The 19,054-nt window shown below is 31.4% G+C and overlaps 1 protein-coding gene across 1 annotated transcript in view; it reads right to left on the bottom strand.

Annotated features, from left to right (window-relative positions):
- Positions 1-1,089: 1,089 nt before the first annotated feature.
- LOC129223153 (nephrin-like) overlaps positions 1,090-19,054 on the bottom strand; it is a 168,021-nt gene continuing 150,056 nt past the window's right edge. Inside the window, exons 11-16 of the mRNA XM_054857721.1 lie at positions 16,701-16,826; positions 10,773-10,797; positions 10,217-10,302; positions 6,561-6,694; positions 5,409-5,621; positions 1,090-1,179 (exon numbers count right to left, since the gene is read on the bottom strand). Coding sequence (XP_054713696.1) covers positions 1,090-1,179; positions 5,409-5,621; positions 6,561-6,694; positions 10,217-10,302; positions 10,773-10,797; positions 16,701-16,826 — 674 coding nt within the window. The remainder of the gene's footprint in view (positions 1,180-5,408; positions 5,622-6,560; positions 6,695-10,216; positions 10,303-10,772; positions 10,798-16,700; positions 16,827-19,054) is intronic.

Below are 19,054 nucleotides of genomic sequence, written 5' to 3'. Positions count from 1 at the left end.
AATAAATTAATTCTCAGATATTTTTTAAAAGCAAACACACACACAGATAAAAAAAAAATGCATGATAAAAAACAGAGATTAAAGAATTTTTAAACAAGCTAAAACAAAAAGTAATTGCTTATGAACTTTTCTGTGTCAAAGTACAGTAATTTTAAATTACTTTGTGTTACTTGCTTACCCATTATCACCTTATTTTGTTAATATATTTAACTTTTAAACAAATCCCAATGCAGCATTTTGCTGGTAAAGTTATATCAGTTTTCTCCTCTCATTAAAAACAAGTTGAAAATATTGTGTAGAGTTCATTACAGAATTTGACAGCTATATATTTCATTGTTTGGAATCTAATCTTGAATGCTATTTGGACGTGGTTGAAATCCCTTCTCCTACGATTTAATAAATTACTTAACATACTAAGTTGTTGAAATCACGTAATGCAATTAAATAACGATAGGGAATATATAGGACTAAAATATCTGTAAATTTAATTTTCCAGGGCAAATTTGTACATTTTATCTTAGCATGATCTGTTTAACGTATTTTTTTCAAATGTTTGGTACCATGTTAAACTGTTGGTATGCACATTGAGAGGCGGATATGCAATGGAAGAAAAAAAATTTAATTTATGTTTCAACTCATGTTAAACTTATGTTATTAAAGAATATATAAATAATCTTCTTCTCGCTCAGTAATAAATTACCTTTACTAGCAAGATTTTGCTTCTGTATGTAAAATTAGGACCAGGACTATTACTTCTTAAGAAACTGGATACCCTGTGCCTTTTATCTTCCTAATGGAACTGCGTTAAAAGCTTTACTTTTTGTAGACCTAGTGCCATCCTCTGATATAGAATTCACTCTTTCATGTGGGACCGCTATCGGCATCCGCTATTATCAGTAGAATTTTGACGCTCAGATTCCCCACCAGATGGCGGCACATAGGCTCACATCTAAGCGAAACTACAGTAGGATTTTAATGTAACATACCGCGCACTGTAATTGTCTACGAATGATTTCCGAAAGCAAAATGAATACTTACAGGATAAAATTCGAAACAATGCAATATGCTTTGTCATGAGCGTTTCCTGTTTTATGTAGTAGATTCATCATGACAAATTTTATGACTTTGAGTCATAATTCGTCCATCAATTTCCGTCTCTGGCCAGTGAATGACGTTTTCCTAAAATACATAAATTAAACTAAAGATTATCGTAGTAACAATGATGCTTAACTACTTCACAGTGAAAATATCACTTTTATTTCATGACTTATTGATTGAAAAGTATCAACTCATTCAAAGATGCTGCTATTTTTAATTTTTTTAAGGGGGAGTAATGAATTTTTGTACAGGGTCAGCAAGAAATCAGTTTTCCACTTCATAAGGCTCAATAATGGCATCTACTGATGTGAATGAGATGAAATTCTGAACGTGAATAAATTCAGCAATATATTGTACATTTATCGAATAACAAACTATGGTTTATAAAACCATCACGAGGTGGATCTGTACACAGTAAAACAATATTTCAATATAAAGATTAAGTTTTTTTTATAAAGATCAAGATAAAAACTTCTGAAACTAAATCCTGACTTTTCCACAATGTTCTATAATGGGGTTGTTTCCTTCAGTCAAAAGTACTATTTTTAGTCACTGAAATCGATAGAATACGCAAAAAAATAACATGGACCCAAAAAATATTTTCATTTTTCCAACAGTTATTTCTTAATTTTTTAAAATGTCCGATTTTTCAAAGAAGGCGTGGTCTTTATGATGTCACAAGTGATGCATTTTGGTGTATCTGTCTGCCGCGATTCGACGTTATGATAATCAAGAAGCAAATTAAATATTGCGCTCTTCGCTTGTTATCAACCATATCGTTGCCAGTACACGTGAGTAAAAATTCCTAATAAATATTGTGGTCTGTGAATAGCAAGACTGTATGATATTTCATCATTTGTGATGTCATCGGCAGAAGCGTAAGCAATAAAAGCGCACCGATTAAAGTATTTTTTTAAAAATATTAAACTAAGTCAAATTATTTAAAAAAATATCAGATCCTATGTTTTTAAGCATGTTCTTTCAGAAAAAAAAAAAAAAAAACTTCTAAAATTTTGGATACAACCCTATTGAAAAACCATCATGTCTGACCGCTGTTTGGAATGTGTTAGTTGAATTTTAAAAATAATGGCACCGAATGTTTTCTAATATATAGGGTTGAGTTGCTGGTACGAGAACCATATTTTGGATTTTTATGAGGATTTGTTTCTAAAGATTATTTTATACTTATAGCACTTTAATTGTTTCTGCGTATGGTGCCCCCTATTGGTGGTTTTTCGAACTAAAGTGTTTATTTAAAATATCAATCGCATTGTTTGAGTTATTGTTAGCTTAAATGTCATTCCATTCGAAACCATAGAACGGATTCAAGAGCCTTCTATAGTGGGAAATTTGTATCTTGCTGTGCATGATACGCCGTTACTAGATTAATAGTAATAATTAATTAAAAAGCCACGGACATAATAAAACTTGTTATGTGGCACTCAGAAGTGGAGGAATCATTCTCAGAAGATGAGGACATTGCAGTGACGAATTTACCCTTGTAATAGACGTCAAAAAAAAAAAAAAAAAAAATCCATATAACGATGCACTTAAAAGTGAAGAACTGGTAGTTGATCGTTACATTTTTTTAAACAAATTTTTTGATGTCGAATCTTTGCTTTTAAATCCTTGCGTCAATAAAAAACGTACCTCGTATTTATTTAAAATATCAACAGTAGTTTGAAAAACTTAAAACATAAAAATAGATATTTATTTCCTTTTAAGAGTATTTTACCTTTAAAACCTGATTTTAAGGTATGGATTTGCTAATTCCAAAAGCAAAAGTCCACTTTATAAAATTAAATTTTTTCAGAGCGAATGGAATTTTCATAAGCAACAGATACTGCACGCATATTCTTTGGTAAACTAGAAAACCTCACCAGGCAGATTTAACTGAAAGGTTCAGCTTGTTACGATTTGCACTGGGAAAGTTTACAACACGGTTCGACACATGTTTTTATATTATTATTATTTGTAACTACAATTTAAGAAAAAAAAACTTTTTTTTAAAAAATCCTTAAAGTATCAGTAAAGCAAAAAACAAAAACAAAAAAAACCCTTGCATATATTTACATTAGATATCAACGGGAAACTATGATGCTACTACACACAACAAGATGCGTTAAAATATTTGAAAGTTAAATAGAGAATATGACTGTATTTTGCTCTATATTGTACGGATTTCCGCAATTGCAGTCATTATTTAGCATTCTTAGCCCAAAATTTCTTTCTATATTGAAAATTTGGTAAGATCAACCATTCTCTATTTATTAAAAAGAGAATCATCACAGTTGGATCAGACAGTAAGAATAAATAGAGACAAAAAAAACAAAGTCTGAATTGATAATTATTTCCTTAAAAGCATTTTAAATATTAATAGTGTGGTATTGGTTTTTGTGCCACCATTCAGTGAGTGCCCTCACTCACTCCTATAAAAGTGTTTCTTTTTTTTTAATGGGAATTATATAGATGATTTTGCCTGGAAGTCGCTTTGTTAGGGACAATATTTTCTCCCTCTTATGTATATTAAGAACTTGATGTTGTTATTTTAATTTTGTTATTTTGTGAACCTATGTATGACTACTTAATGACATTTTTAGCTTTTATAATTGATGACGCACTATGAAAATAATTAAACGTCGCATGCAAATTGCAAATTATTTTAACTCCTTAGTTTTAAACCTTTTTATGAACACAAAAATCAAGGAAATTGTATAAAGGAAATTGATAGTAATCAATTTCGACTTCCCTATGCGTATAATTTGTTGCTAATGCGTAACTTTACTGACACCTTCGTTGCACAAAATATAAACAACTGTATGTGTTATAATAATATGGAACACTTGAGTTAATTTAGTTTTCGACTTCTTTTGACTAAACTTGAGGTACGAAGGTTTTCTTTTATTGAGCAATCACGAATTGTTTATTTCTCTCACTTGCCTGTAGTCGACTCTAGTCTGAATTTTTAGATTAAAATGACGACGAGAATAAGTCTAGCTCGTTTCAGATATTTTTTGGAGTCTGAATTTTTGTCTCTATGGTTACAAATCTTTCACTTCTTTGTCCATTTTTTTTTCGAAGTTTAATTTACGCAGATTTTACATTGAAAAACAAAAGGGGTTTCTTATGCAAAATTACTTTTTTTCAGGAAAAAAAATAAAAAGATAATGCGCCTATACACACACACACACACGCATCTGTCCACACACACACGCATCTGTCCACACACACACACGCATCTGTCCACACACACACACGCATCTGTCTACACACACATTCATCTGTCTACACACACATTCATCTGTCTACACACACATTCATCTGTCTACACACACAAATACACACACTCATCAGTCCACACACACACACGCATCCGTCCCCGCACACACGCATCTGTCCACCCACCCACTCACACACGCGCATCTGTCCACCCATCCACACACACGCATGTGACCACCCACCCACACACACGCATCTGTCCACCCACACACACGCATCTGTACACACACACACACACACACACGCATCTGTCCACACACACGCATCTGTCCACCCACCCACTCACACACGCGCATCTGTCCACCCATCCACACACACGCATGTGACCACCCACCCACACACACGCATCTGTCCACCCACACACACGCATCTTTACACACACACACGCACACGCATCTGTACACACACACACACACACACGCATCTGTCCACACACACACACACGCATCTGTCCACACACACGCATCTGTCCACACACACGCATCCGTCCACACACACGCATCTGTCCACACACAAACGCATCAGTCCACACACACACACGCCTGCTACACGCAGACACACACAGACTCGCCTGCACACACACACACGCCTGCTACACGCAGACACACACACACAGACTCGAATGCAGACACACACACTCCTGCTACGCTCAGACACACACACACACACGCACACACACAAGATTACCCACATGCACGTATTTGCATGCCTATACGCATACGCACTCACACGCCTACGCACATACACAAACGCGTCTACACACAAAAGACCAAATGAGTAGGGTTTTATCGCAACTTGTGATTGGGAAAAACATAATTTGAATTCAAGACGTCAAAAAATTCCAATTTATTTATTTATTTTTCATTGAAAGCGCAGTTTACTATAATTACGAACGCAATTCGCATTAAATACCAACAACGTAACTTAAACCTAATTAGAACATACTTTGACATGTTTTTCTAATACGCTTATGTTAAGTTCAAATGAAGTATCAACATCACAACACAGTCTTGGTTATAAATTAAAAATACCATTGTAGACGTTTCAACACTGCCAATTAGTGATAGCTCAGGTCCCACTAATGCATGCTTGTCTAAGGCATCACTGACAGGCATAGGCAAAACTTGGGTCCTGGTACCACGCCTGTACACGTCTGCATACGCAGCTGGGGGCTCCATATGCAGAGGAACAGACCGTCTGTGATAGGTAACACCTAGATCGGTGAATGAATTTTCTTCTGTAATCTGAAAAAAAATGAAGAAAAACATGAACTTTGTGCATTTATTTTGTCAATTAACTGTTACGTAGTTCGTATAGAGTTACTTGAAAAATCAAAACACCGGTAAGACAAAGATTATTGGCACGTCCTAACTGGATATCAAAACATATTTAAATGTAAGCGTTTAGTATCAGAACCAACTCAGTTTATTTTTAAAAAAAGTTACAGAGGATACAAAAGAAAAAAAAAAGTTTCCCATTGTACATAATGCTCTCTTCATATTCGTTTTAAAAACGTTTGATGTCCAACTTATTTTATTTATTTATTTATTTTTTTTTTGTCGTAAACTAGCATTCTTTAATTATTTTCAGATAAAAATAATGTGGGTTAAATTGATTTTGAAGAATATCAAGACTTTCCCCCTCCACCCCCCCCCATTTTTTTAACTCAAACTTCCTGCGACACCTCGCTCTTTCCAAATGTATAAGCTTGTAACATCATAATGTCAGTTACATGATAATGATTCATTGAAACTTACATTCACAATAAGTTTTTACAATAATTTTTCTGTGCTACCTCTATGTTTTTACCGTAGTAGTCCAGAAGAGGCAATAAGCAAGCAAGTTTTGAAGTATATGCGGTTTAAGATAGCGGTTATTAAGTATCAACCACGTGGTTGACTGGAATTTGTCGTTGTGAAGCGTAATAGTACACACCAAGAAGTAGGGAAAGCGGATACTAAAACTCTGATAGTAAAAAAAAAGCCTCACATCTCTATACCTATGCTGTTGATTTATTTTTACAGTAATACTCGATTTTTTATGAGGGTAACTTTTGCTGCACTTCTACCGCTGCATTAACAAAACATATAAGGAATCTGAAACGTTAGTACGTGACGCATTACCTAATCGTGCATCTAACATAAAAGAAAACGCTACAATTTATTAAATAAAAAAATGCTTACTTCTGTATGTCCTGTATCGGAAAGTGGAATCAAATTGTCATACTGTCCCTGTTTCTTTTTTAGCATTTTATACATTTCATCATTCATTCTCCTCGTACATTCTAGATGTATGCTGTTAGCATCTGCAATGTAAACTGAAAAAAAAAGATAGATTGAAAACTAAATTTACTGACTGATAAAATTGTATTTCGTATTTGAAACAAACCAAACAAGTACTGTTGCAAAAACCAATAATTTTTTTTCTGCAGTGCTAACAAATCAATCAAATACATTCAAAACTACGTAATAACCGAAGTTTCTGTGTTTCATCCAAGTATATGCTAGTAAACCTTAGCGTAAACCTAAAGGTAGCTTAAGATATTATTAATCTAACCTAAGAAATCTTAGGTTAGGTTTATTCGCTATAAAACTCAAGCATACATTTTTGTATAATGCCCGTTCATTTAAATGTAGAGATAATTAATGCATATACTGTATTGCTTCATAATCAGTCGCGACTCTTATGAATATATTTTTTAACTGTATTCTTACTAAATTAACTTCATCTGTTTGATTTGGGAACTAAGTCAATTTCATTTTTTAAATATAATGTGTAAATGAATGACTAATTAGATTTCTGAAACATTTACTCGACGTTTGGAGCAGAAAACTAATTTAATTTTAAAATTAATTTCGTATTCATTGAATAAACTTTGAAAATTTTCATCAAGAATCAAGAAAAAAAAAATGCTTGAGGCAGGATATTTCTCTTGACACTACTGGAAATCTTTGACAAATGTTTTGAAGGAAAATAAGGTAGCTTTTTTTATTCCTTTTAAAAATAACTTTTCAAAAATAACATACTTTATAAGGCATTATGAGTACTATCCGAAGTTACTGCCAGAAGCATAAGCTACATCTCAGTGCCATCTGTACTGCAATGAATTGATATTTATCTTATTAAAGAAGATGTAATGGTAGTAAGTTCTGTGCTTTTTTGACTCCATTAATACAGGTTTTGTCCGCTTGCCACTCCTTCAAGTTGAGCTGTTAGATGTTAAGCAGCTAAAAATGGATTGGCGTATTTTCCAATTGAAAAATTCATATTTTCATTTACGTTTAATGTTCATGTATTTAAAGAACATATTGGATGTTAATATTACTTTGAGATTATATACTATGTTTCTTTTTAGTGTAATAAAACAAGAGCTTTATGCGGAGAATGAATTTTTTTATTGCTTCGTTTCATGGCACATATAAAATACTGTTTTAGTAGACAACGTCTTAATTGTGTGACTGTTCAATTTAAAAAAAAAAAAAATCCTAAATGATCTTTAGTTCAAAAAATACAATATTGCTTTGGAGCAATATGAAAAAAAAAAAAACAACTGTATTTGAGACTTGTAAAATAAAATTTAAACAATTCTATCACATAACAACAAGGTAAACAAGGCTATTGATCGATGATCGAGGAAAAAGAAATCTGCTGTTTTTTTCCTACTTTAAAACTGAAAATTTTATTTTAACTACTTTTTTTTTGTGTGACAATGATCATTCAAGGTATTTAAATAGTTATCAAATAAAAAAAAATATTTTCCCAATACTCTCTCAATGTCTGCTTTAGCAGAAGTTCACCTGAAACCTTCGAGTGAAAATTTTAAAGAAAATTGTTTTTCCACGAAATTTCAGACTTTGGTTAGTTTGAAATTTATATTCCATACTTGAAGCAATTAATAATGTAAATCAAAATGAATAAAATTTACGTAATTTAAAATATACTGCCGTGTGCAGGTAAACGGCAGTATCTACAAAAATGAGTTTTTGAGATATTTGAAGAAACGCGTTTTTGATTTCCCACAAACGTTAATAAAATATTAAAGTTTGATTTTAAGTGATTCTATATGTTTATATCGAAATATTTTTGGGTAATCTGTTTCATTTTGAGTTTTTAATCAAAATTTTGATCAATGCAGATACTGCCGTTTACCTGCTCTTCACACTAGTAATTTTCATCCACTTTTGACTGGTAGTTAGCAGTAACTGCACAATATGCTATTGAATGACCAATAATTACAGATTCGACATAATACGGAGTAGATACGTTATTACGAAGTATATTCATTGTAAAGTGAATAATATATATTTTTTAAACATAAAAAAATACCGTGTATACACTTGACATAAATTTAAAATAAATGAATTAAATGTAACTTGAAAATAAAAAGAAAATTTTATTTTCTTACATACAAAAATGAAAACAAATGCTTTTATGTATCTATGTTGGCTTATTATTAAAAAAGATATAAATTAAATATGTATCAAACAAAATGACCTATATACATTTGATAGAAATTTAATGCATTAACATATACGTACCTACCCAAATATCGGATATACTTGCTTATTTAAACAGTCCTTGCTAAACAAACTCGGGTTTCTAGTTTATATTTTTTGAACGTTGAATATTAAAAAACTTCAGTAGATTTTTTTATGCATCTCGATGCGTTGAGTCTGAGTTCTAGGTCGTATTTTTGTAGGCTTTCTTGGGAAAGGGGCAGCATAATTTGCTGTCTCCGCTGGAAGAGCTTCAGCATTCTGCATGGAATTTCGAGTTGAGGATGAATTGAATGATTGCTCTTGCTCCGATTCCTCTGACAACGAATAGTCGACAAGGCATATGTTTCGATTGCTTAACGGCATTATCGAAAACTCTTTTATAGGGATGCAAATAAATGAAAAATCAAAAAATTTGCAGTTACTCTCGTTTGCCTGCCCACGGGAGAAAGTTTTCGTTCTTCCGTGGGCAGGTAAAGAGCAGTAAGTACATACTGCCGACTTCCCGCAAAATGTTGCAAAAAAAGCAGTTAGTGCTAATTACCACTGGTAAAAAAAATGCTTTTTTTTCTGCGGCAACCAAATAAACATGTTTGTACTATGAAACTATACCAATATAGATATCAAAAATGCAACAAAATGAAAATAGAAAAATCTGCAGTTACTGCCGTTTACCTGCACACAGCAGTATAAGTATTGTTTATGTACAGCATTTGAGAACTTCAATACATAAAGCAGCACGTTTTTAAGTCATTGTGTTACTGCTTTTTAGTTTTTTTTTTATTTATTTTTTATTTAACTGACACGAACCAGGGTTGCAGAGGGGTCTGAAACCAAGGATGCAGAACCAGAGAGGAAATGGTCAAATACGACTCATTTACTCCAAAATCAATCGGGCTCCGACCCTACGTCTCTGTCTCTTACTCCACCTACCCGTCCGACTCTTGGAGATTTAAAGCTTTCAACTCAACAACAACTTTACACTAAAATCAGCATCTATAGTTAGGGTTTTTTGCCGCTTCTGATTGACATATTAATGGAATGCACACTACTTAACTTTCGGGCAGAAAAATCTATTTTGGGATCGATAAAACTGATTAACTCATGTGAAACTACGGTTTGAAATACCGAAAACGTACTTATATCTGAGTAGGAATGCTAAACAGTATATAAGTGATAGAAAAGAAAAAGAATCTCAATTTTTGAGTTATTTTGCTTGTGTTATGTTTGCAAACATTTGAGCAAAATATTTATCTGAAATACTTTTAGTTTTTAAAAAAATACTTTCTTTTTTCCCTGACAATTTCTTTTATAACGCAATGCTACTCTTAAAAAGTGCTTACCTTGGCTATCAGAAGGAATAACATCAGGGCTTTCAATCGTCGAATCTAACGAATCATCTTTGTAGTTTTGAAGTGGCATTTCAGACCTAAAAGTAGCGCACATTTTGTTACTGATGTTGCTTGTTAAAATACATTGTATTGATATTTTTAATACACTTTTACTGAAATGCAATTCTTTTTTCAGAGAAGAGAAAGTATTTTTAATCAGTAATACGTTTCTCGATTTTTTCTACTTTCTAGTTTTTTACTATCCAAAACAGGTTTTTTAGTACAACAAATTTGCAAAAAAAAAAAAAAAAAAATCTGACATCAATGCTAGTATATTTTGCTTTCTTTTCTTGAACTAGCTTACTGTTAATATTATATATAATTTTCATTAACTTGATTTTGCTGATTATCTTTATTTTTAGCCCATTATTTATTAATAACATCGCGATATTGATTGTTTTAACTGTTTAAAGGCCTTTATATTTGATCTAAAATTAGTTTTATATTGTGTATATTCAATTTTAAATCTAATTGTTCCGTTTGAAATATAAAATTTTTATTTACTTACTTTACTTGTTTGGTTTCTTCTGCATCTAAGAAGAAATAAGCATTATCAAAAATATAAATGATTGTCAAGACGACATATATACAAATAGCAATAATAATGTGAAGAATGCAAAGTTTTCAATTATAATACATTTTGCTGATATCATGATATTAATTATGCGGAAATCTGCTTTTCTTGTAGATTAGTACAACTAAACATCAAACAATCATTATTTCTTAATGGTAAATATACTTATTATTATTATTATTATTATTTTTTTTTGTTATTCTTAATTTCTCAAATATTGTTTTAACAGTTTAAAGCACATGTATACTTGGTTCTAAATTGCCCAAACCTTTCCTTTGCTTTGCTAAAATCGTTCGCGAAATAATGCTCCAATTTTCAATCTTAGTCCATAGATTTCCTTTCAGTAAAATATTACATTTATCGTTTCTAGTCTAGCGATTAACGGTCCATAATCGGTATCGGGTTTGAATTATATTCATATCGACACCTGTACGTACCGACAAAGCGATCGATATCAAAACTGCTTTACAATTTCGTTCCAGCAGTTGAACACGCGAAATTTCTCTCACATTGTGATAAATATGGAATGCGATGACTTGGGAATGATAAATAGTCCATCATTCAACGTTCGAAATTATTTCCTCTGATGCGTTTCGAATATTTCTGCATGAAAAATGATATTGCAGAGTCCAATATGAAATTCGATTCGATGCTTTTCGATATTTCTCCAAACTGAGATATATTTTAATATTAAAATAGCTTTGAATAGCCTACTGAAAATAGTTTATAACATATAGATAATATTTAGTGCTAGTAAAATCAAACAAAACAATACACATAAATGGCAATCAACAGCGTTTGGACTCACAAAATTAATCGGATTGCTGCAGACACGTGTTTCGGGGTTACAGAGAATCCCTTTTTCAATGCCTAATAGTGAGCTTTTGGATGTAAATTATCTGGTTAAAGTATTTTGCACTCACTATTTTGCATTGAAAAGGGGAATCCATGTAACCCCGAATCAATCATTTCACTCTTTGGGGCAGTTTCAACTGTCAAATTTGATAAATTAAAAATGTTTTTATGACGCAAAAAAAAAAAAAAAAAAAAAAAAAAAAAAAAAAAAAAAAAAAACAGGCCTTACAATCTAACCCCAATTCAAATAATGTATTACGCTTGATTTTGCAGCCCCAGAGAATGGTGGCGAAACACATGGCAGCCGCTCCCAGTCTCTGGGGGACAAAAGCAGCAAAAAGGTAAAAAGGTTAGATCAATGTCAATAGCATTTTTTGCGAACATACGGAATGGTTATCTTCATATACTTGTGCAAAATTTACAGCGCTTGTAAGAATGTCTAACAAAAATCATGTTCAATTATTTGATAATAGTGGCGAGGTCAAGGTTTTACCTTTAAAGTTTCCTCAAATCAAACCGTGTCGGTTTATATTCATGTAGCACATTTTACAAAACAGGTACCGGCAATTATAGTACTTACATTTTGCAAAAATACAACCTTTATTCAAAAATATCACTTGAGTAATCTTTTTGCTTTTCTTGAACTTGATGCTGGATAAAATGGAGGGAATATACAAGGAACATTAGTAGTATTAAATTATGAGCCAATATTTTTTTTACTAAAATCAATGCCTTATGAAAAGTCAGACTAAAAAAGAGATATTCGGACTTTCCGATTAACAAATAACAACTAAAATGATTGCTCTTGAGAAATTGTTTTTTATGTGAAATGTTCAATAGATTCTGGTAACTATTCACTGAAAATCCACGTGTGATTTCTTCATTTAATATATTAATCAAACAAAATTTGCTTGATTCACTAAGATATCAATGCTCGTCAAATTCGCTACGATGAAATACTTAGGCTCACAATAAAATAGCTAGAGGTTTCAACTTTCAGGCTATGGATTTTATTCCTAGTTACGCATCACAAAAGTCCAACATGCGCCTTAGTATGGAAACTATTATGCCACCAGCGGACCGGCACCGCTGTGTAGAAATGTTTGACTGGTCCCCTGAGCTTTTGGCTCGACAATGTTTAAAAAATATCTTTGCTCAAAATTATTAAGTAAAATTAATCAGAATATAAATAGCAATTATATTCTACACGACATTGTTTGCTTGCATTTCGAGAATAGTTTTCGTAATTTTTTCAAATGTTCATTTTCTGATGAATAACTATTATAATTACGCGGCTTTCCTCTTTTTTTTCTGACAGTTCTTTAATACTCAATATTTTTTGTTATTACTTTGTCAAAAGGAAAAAAAAAGCACCGGTCGGCAAAACTTTTTCTTAAGTATTACGAACCTCGAGTCAAAAGTTCGTTATTTGCTTTAAAAAAAATCCCACCAGTTCGATTTTTTTCTCACTAGTTTGTATAGGTTTGGGAGCCAAAAAGTTTTTTTTTCTTTTTTTTTTGGCGGGGGGGGGATGCGCAAAAAAATAAATCAATAAAAAAACCTTACTGGTCCCAAATTTTTTCTCAAAAACTTTTGCCAGTCCGCAGGTCAAAAAAGGTTGAGAAACGCTTTATTTTAAAAATTGATATGCAATCACATTGATGGCAGCGCATACCTTTAACGTGTTCATGTTTGTTCCACATCAATAATTAACTACGCACACGGTTTGATTATCAACTCGCCCAGTCAATGGTATTTTATTCAATCCTTAAAAAAAATTTCTTACTGAATCGGCAGTTTGTAATCGCTATGATGTCTTTTTTAACAACTAAATTAATACCCATAGCAGCAGTCTATTACGATAACCACATTTTACGGTAGTCGGTTGAGGTTAATGTAGTATAAGAGAAATGTTTTTCTGAATGAAATGGAAGGCGAAAAAATTTAATAATAATAGTTAAAAAAAAAACAAATGATGATAAAATGCTTGCTAAAATGTTTAAAATGAGGTGCAGAGTTAAGATATTAAAACGTTGAGGTGAAAACAAATATTGAAACTGTACGAAAGCTAACTGTTTATACGGTTCTTACCTAGTGACCTAGGTACACAAAACATTGACGTTAGTACGACCAATATCTATCGAGACATGAAGAGCAGTTCTTTGTGTTTGTCAGTTTACATTTGTAGCCATTTACATCTTCTCAGTAATCATAAAGTGGTTTTTATAAAGTGGGTTTTTATTTCCTACACATTTTGCGTACGATTCTATAACATTAAAACTTCTTTTTAATGGCGCAGAAAATGATAAATATATACTGTATGTTTGATTCAGCATTTGTAACGCCATTAAAATGTTTTTCTTTTTGAAGTCATGGTATAATTTTTGAGATGTAGATGCAGTCGAATCTTATTTACTCGAGCACGCTTAAAACGAATTACCAATAAAATGTACAACAATTTGTAATCCCCGTCTTAGTATATTTACACATAGCGCTATTTATTGGTTTTCAGATAAGACAAACTACAGTTAAGGCGAAATAATTTTAAAGATTCCTTTGAGTTTTTCAATAGGTCCGACTAAACTAACATTTCCATGCAATTTTTGAAATGTTCGTTCACATTGTGTTGATTATGAACTAACAACGCATTTGTTTATCCTGATATAAAAAAAATCTTCAGTAGCTCATTGTTATTTTCTGACAAAATGAATTTTTTCCCATTTGGGTGATAATACTATGAAAATGGTTATACTATATTTTCTGTTTGCATTGTAAATTTATGCTGTGTAAATTTACGCTAGCGCAAACATTAAAATGGGTATATGCATAAAAAATCTACCAAAAGTTTTAGTAATTTTTAGTTCTATAATTGTATTGCATGCAGATGTTTTGTTACTAAATAATTCGCATTTTCTTTTGATGTTAACTCATAAGTACCCGTTTGCGTAAACCACACGTAAAAGACAGGTTTTGGCAAAAAGAAATAAGATACAATGAAGAGTTTGTAAGAAACGTCGACTCATACATAAATAATAATAAAGAAAAAGTTCCTTAAAAATACGGAAAAATGAAAATAAATGACGCTACACTTTATTCAGAAGTTTTACCGCACAAGAAAGGCATATTAACACATCTTCTACGTAAGGGCACACTTTATTTTGAGAAGAGTTATAGTACATTCTACGGCATGGTGTCTTGATGCGTTAAATGTAGTGGAACTACAACGATAAGTAAGAAAAATGCTGCTTTAGATATGAGAAGAAGTTACAAATCTTCAGTTTTATAGGTGCCTTAAATGCTGCTTTTATACTTTCGTGTTTTTACGTCTTGTTTAGTCTTGCCGTTTAGCTATGGATCAAGTTTGGTGTTTGCATCGTTTATTACTTCTTACTGATGGTTTACATGTTTGTTGCTAAGAACTAGCATTAAGTTTTAATTGAAGCTAAAATAAAAACAACCAGGCTAAAGATTCTAATGTGAACAATCCCTCGTAAGAGGAATATTTGCAAGACAGTTGATTTAAAACATGTATAATATAGTAAATGTTATAGGCTTTATCAAAAAAAAAAAGAAAAAAAAAGAAACAAATAAATAAATGGTATATTTTTTAACATCTAATGACGCTTAGATCAACTTCAGTTTTAAAACTGGGAGAGGTTTTAGTTTTACTTGAAGCGTTTTATTTCAGCAGAACGGTATTAGTTATACGGCCGTGCAAAGCACAAAAGTCGTATATTATGCGATTTTATCAAAACTGAATTATGGTCACAGGGTGGTAATTTATGCACATATTTCACCTAAAAACAATGTTTAAGGGTTATTTGTCTGGGAAATATTTTTAAAAAAATCTGAAAAAGTTGTATCTTAATCAAATACATGGAGGCGCAAAACTTTAAATGACAAATTCCTCATTTTGAAATCTCCAAATACGACTTTTGTACGTAGCACGGCAGTTTAGTTGAATATAGTTTTGAGACTAAATCAGTAGTTCTTTTTTTTGAAAAAAGTTAATACTTTTAATTTGAACTTTCGATAGAAAAACATGTTTTACTATAGGGTAACGACACCAGTCACAGACATGCTTAAGACATCGCTCTCAGGGAAACTCAATTTTCTGAGCCTTTTAATTTATTTAGAATGTTTAAACTATTTTTCTCTCAAGCAATTATTTCTTACCTAACGTTTGGCTGCTTCTGAATCCTCTGAAATAGTTAATTCTATTTTTATTTGCTCAATTTCGAAAAAAGGTCCTACCCCCCAGTAACAGACATCAAAAAGCCTGATGATACCCATTATCAGATAGGATAAGGAGAGGGTGAGTAATGAAAAAAAAAATCCTCTTCTCTTCAAAATGTGCAGAAGTTCTTTATTTTTAGGACTAAAGTCTCATTTAATTCAAATGAACATGAAACACCAGCTGACCTCGTGGTGTCTGTTCATAACCTTCCACCACTCCTTGTAATTTCCAACTGGATTCATAAAATTCACTCTGATAACACTAGATGGTTACACCGTATTCATAACTCACAGCAAACGTCAGTTTTATCCACCTCATTTCTTATTATTTGAATCCAAACTTATTTGAATCCAAATGACTGTCTGTTACTGGACCCTTGTCTGTTACTGGTGCCGTTACCCTAACGAACAACTTTATGAAAATATTACACTGATTTAAAAGAAATTTTAGTGACTGAAACACTTTTTCAGTTTCTAATTAATTATGTTGTGTTTACCTCAAATCATCATTATCGGATCTAGTTTTAGAATTATAGGTAAAAAAGGAAAGATCATAAATTCATTATAAGCAAAATTGTATAATTAATTTACTTTTCATTTCCAACAAGAAATCATTTCGACACATTTTTATTTCAAAAAACTGCCATTTTTAACAAATATTTTCCCAAAAAAATGACTTACGGTAATGGGCAATTTTAGGGAATCATTTTTTCTTTGAATTTATTTCATATTTCTTTAAAATCGTGAAAAATATTTTATGTATTGACGTACCTTTATCCTTCCGCTGGGATTTCATTCGTACTGCCACTATTATAATAATGCATAATAGTATTAATGTGATCGCTACTCCAACTAAAATTCCAATCATTGGAGCAATGTCTGCATCTCCTTCTTCAGCTGCAATAATATTTGTAAGAAAAAATCATTTACTTAAATCTACTATTCAAAGCACAAGGCATAAAGAAATCACCAACATATAGTTATGACAAAGAATTAAACACACTATTTTGTATTTACTATTGCATACATAGGGGAAATATTTTAAAACATATTTTTCCCCTTAGGAGAACATTAAACATAACTAGGGTACATGCAAAAAATAAAGTCATGCAAAAAGATAAAATATTCAGCCGTTATCGTAAAGGCAAACGTAAGGGTAAATTGTTAACAAAGGATATTGAACAAAAGTACACGCATAATGTATTTCTAACTACACACTTATATTTATGTTTCTGTCCCTAGTGAATTTCGCAGAAAACATACTCAACAGTTCGCTCAAAGACTATTTTTTCGAATGCTCGAAATGTTTTCCATATTGTAGAATATATTATCAATTTTAAAATATTGAAATTACATTCCTAGAGTGTTTTTATTGATTATGTTTTATTTCCATTGGTTTTCGTTTATAAGTTTTTTTCGTTTCGCATTATATTTGTTTTCACACTAGAATTCGACTAACTATTCATCAATAATTCTACTACAAAGAATTTTAATTACATGCTTCAAATTTGTGTTACAAAAAATTTAGAAAAAAAAAAGCTGTTTCAAAAGTATCAAACTTTTAAAAAGTCTCTAGAAATTGAAAGTACTATCGTTTAAAGCATTTTAGTTGTTTAGCATTTTTTTTTTCGTGGGACAAGTAGATTTTTTTACAGTCAAAAACTGTATTGTGGGCATATTTATTGTCATGATTATATATGAGCTGTTAAGGCGTCTCTTTACATACGAAAGTATACCTTTGCATTGAAAAAGAGGTTCTTTAAGGCCCGAAACACATATACGTAATTTTCCTGCAATATGTTTGCCTTTTCACGTTTTTTCCAACGTTTATTTTCAATACTTTTATCAGTTACTTTATTTTTGAATTAAAAGAGAGCTATAGAGAGAAAAAGAAGGAGAGACACGTTAAATATTTAAATTTTGGGAAAGGTTGGAAATTTACTGCATCATGTTTTGTCGTGAAATATGCTTTGCATAAATTTAATTTCAAATAGTTAAATTTGAAAAATACTACATTAATTTTTAAGCACTTCACATAAGTTTCACAATATTAACTAATTCACTAGCATTACTCTAAATATTTCAATTAGTTCCAGTAAAAAAAAAAGAAATTTCTAAAAATATTTATCCTTTTTAAGAACATACCATTTAAACTTATTTTTGTTCAACAATCGAAAAAAAAATAGTGTCTCAAAATGCTCCCGAACGTAATTAAAATGAACTTAAAAGTGAGTTTAAAAAAAAGAAAGAAAAAGAAAAATGCTGATAAGAACTTTTCGAAAAATATACTCCAATCTCCTGGAATCCACACTTGTTCGGAGCACATTTAGGTGAAAACGGCAATTTAGTTCACAACTTGACAACACGGAATTCTTTATTAGAAAAGAATTCCGTCAAACGCAATCACAAGGGTATGATGTCTACAATTCAGACATGTATAGGTTCATTCAACACATGTTAGATTTAAACTTTTGATTATATTTTACGATTTGAAAATTATAAAAAATTAAATCAAACGAGAAACTATCTTTGGCATTTTAAACTGTAGTTCGAAACTTATATTTTTTCAGTTTTGATCTCCCACTAAATTTGATACAAAATTGTTTTAAATATTAAAGAATAGATGTTTCATAGAGAGTAATAATTTATGCAACTCATACAATACTAAATTCATCGTATACTAATTAAATGTTCACTGAATTGCATTCTAATCTTTACTATTTTTTAAAGAAAAACTCATTATAATTTCACAATAACAAATATTTGAAAAGTATGGAATAAGATTTCCTAAATTGATTTTGAATTTTCTAGCCATTAAATTTTCATTCAAATGTACCCATACTGAGTTAACATAAACACGTATTTCTGGTTCTAAATAGGTGCAACAAGAACAACAAGACCACCGGTTCATATATTGTTTCGACCCACTGTGTACAAAGATTACTTATTCCAACCGGTTAATCCAAGCAAATTGGAAGGCACCATAGTCTCTGAGGTGCTAATGCATAATAACGTGTACAAATATTAAAGCTTGTTGCAAAATTTCTGTAATGTTCTTCTTGGCTAGAAGCCTGCTGTTTGTAAGAATTTTATCGCACACAATTCTGAAGTTCAATCCTTTACAC

The sequence above is a fragment of the Uloborus diversus genome, chromosome 5, assembly GCF_026930045.1.
Source record: "Uloborus diversus isolate 005 chromosome 5, Udiv.v.3.1, whole genome shotgun sequence".
NCBI classification, from domain to species: domain Eukaryota; kingdom Metazoa; phylum Arthropoda; class Arachnida; order Araneae; family Uloboridae; genus Uloborus; species Uloborus diversus.
The sequence above is the reverse complement of the archived record's forward strand: the minus strand, read 5'-3'. Positions and strand labels throughout refer to the sequence as shown.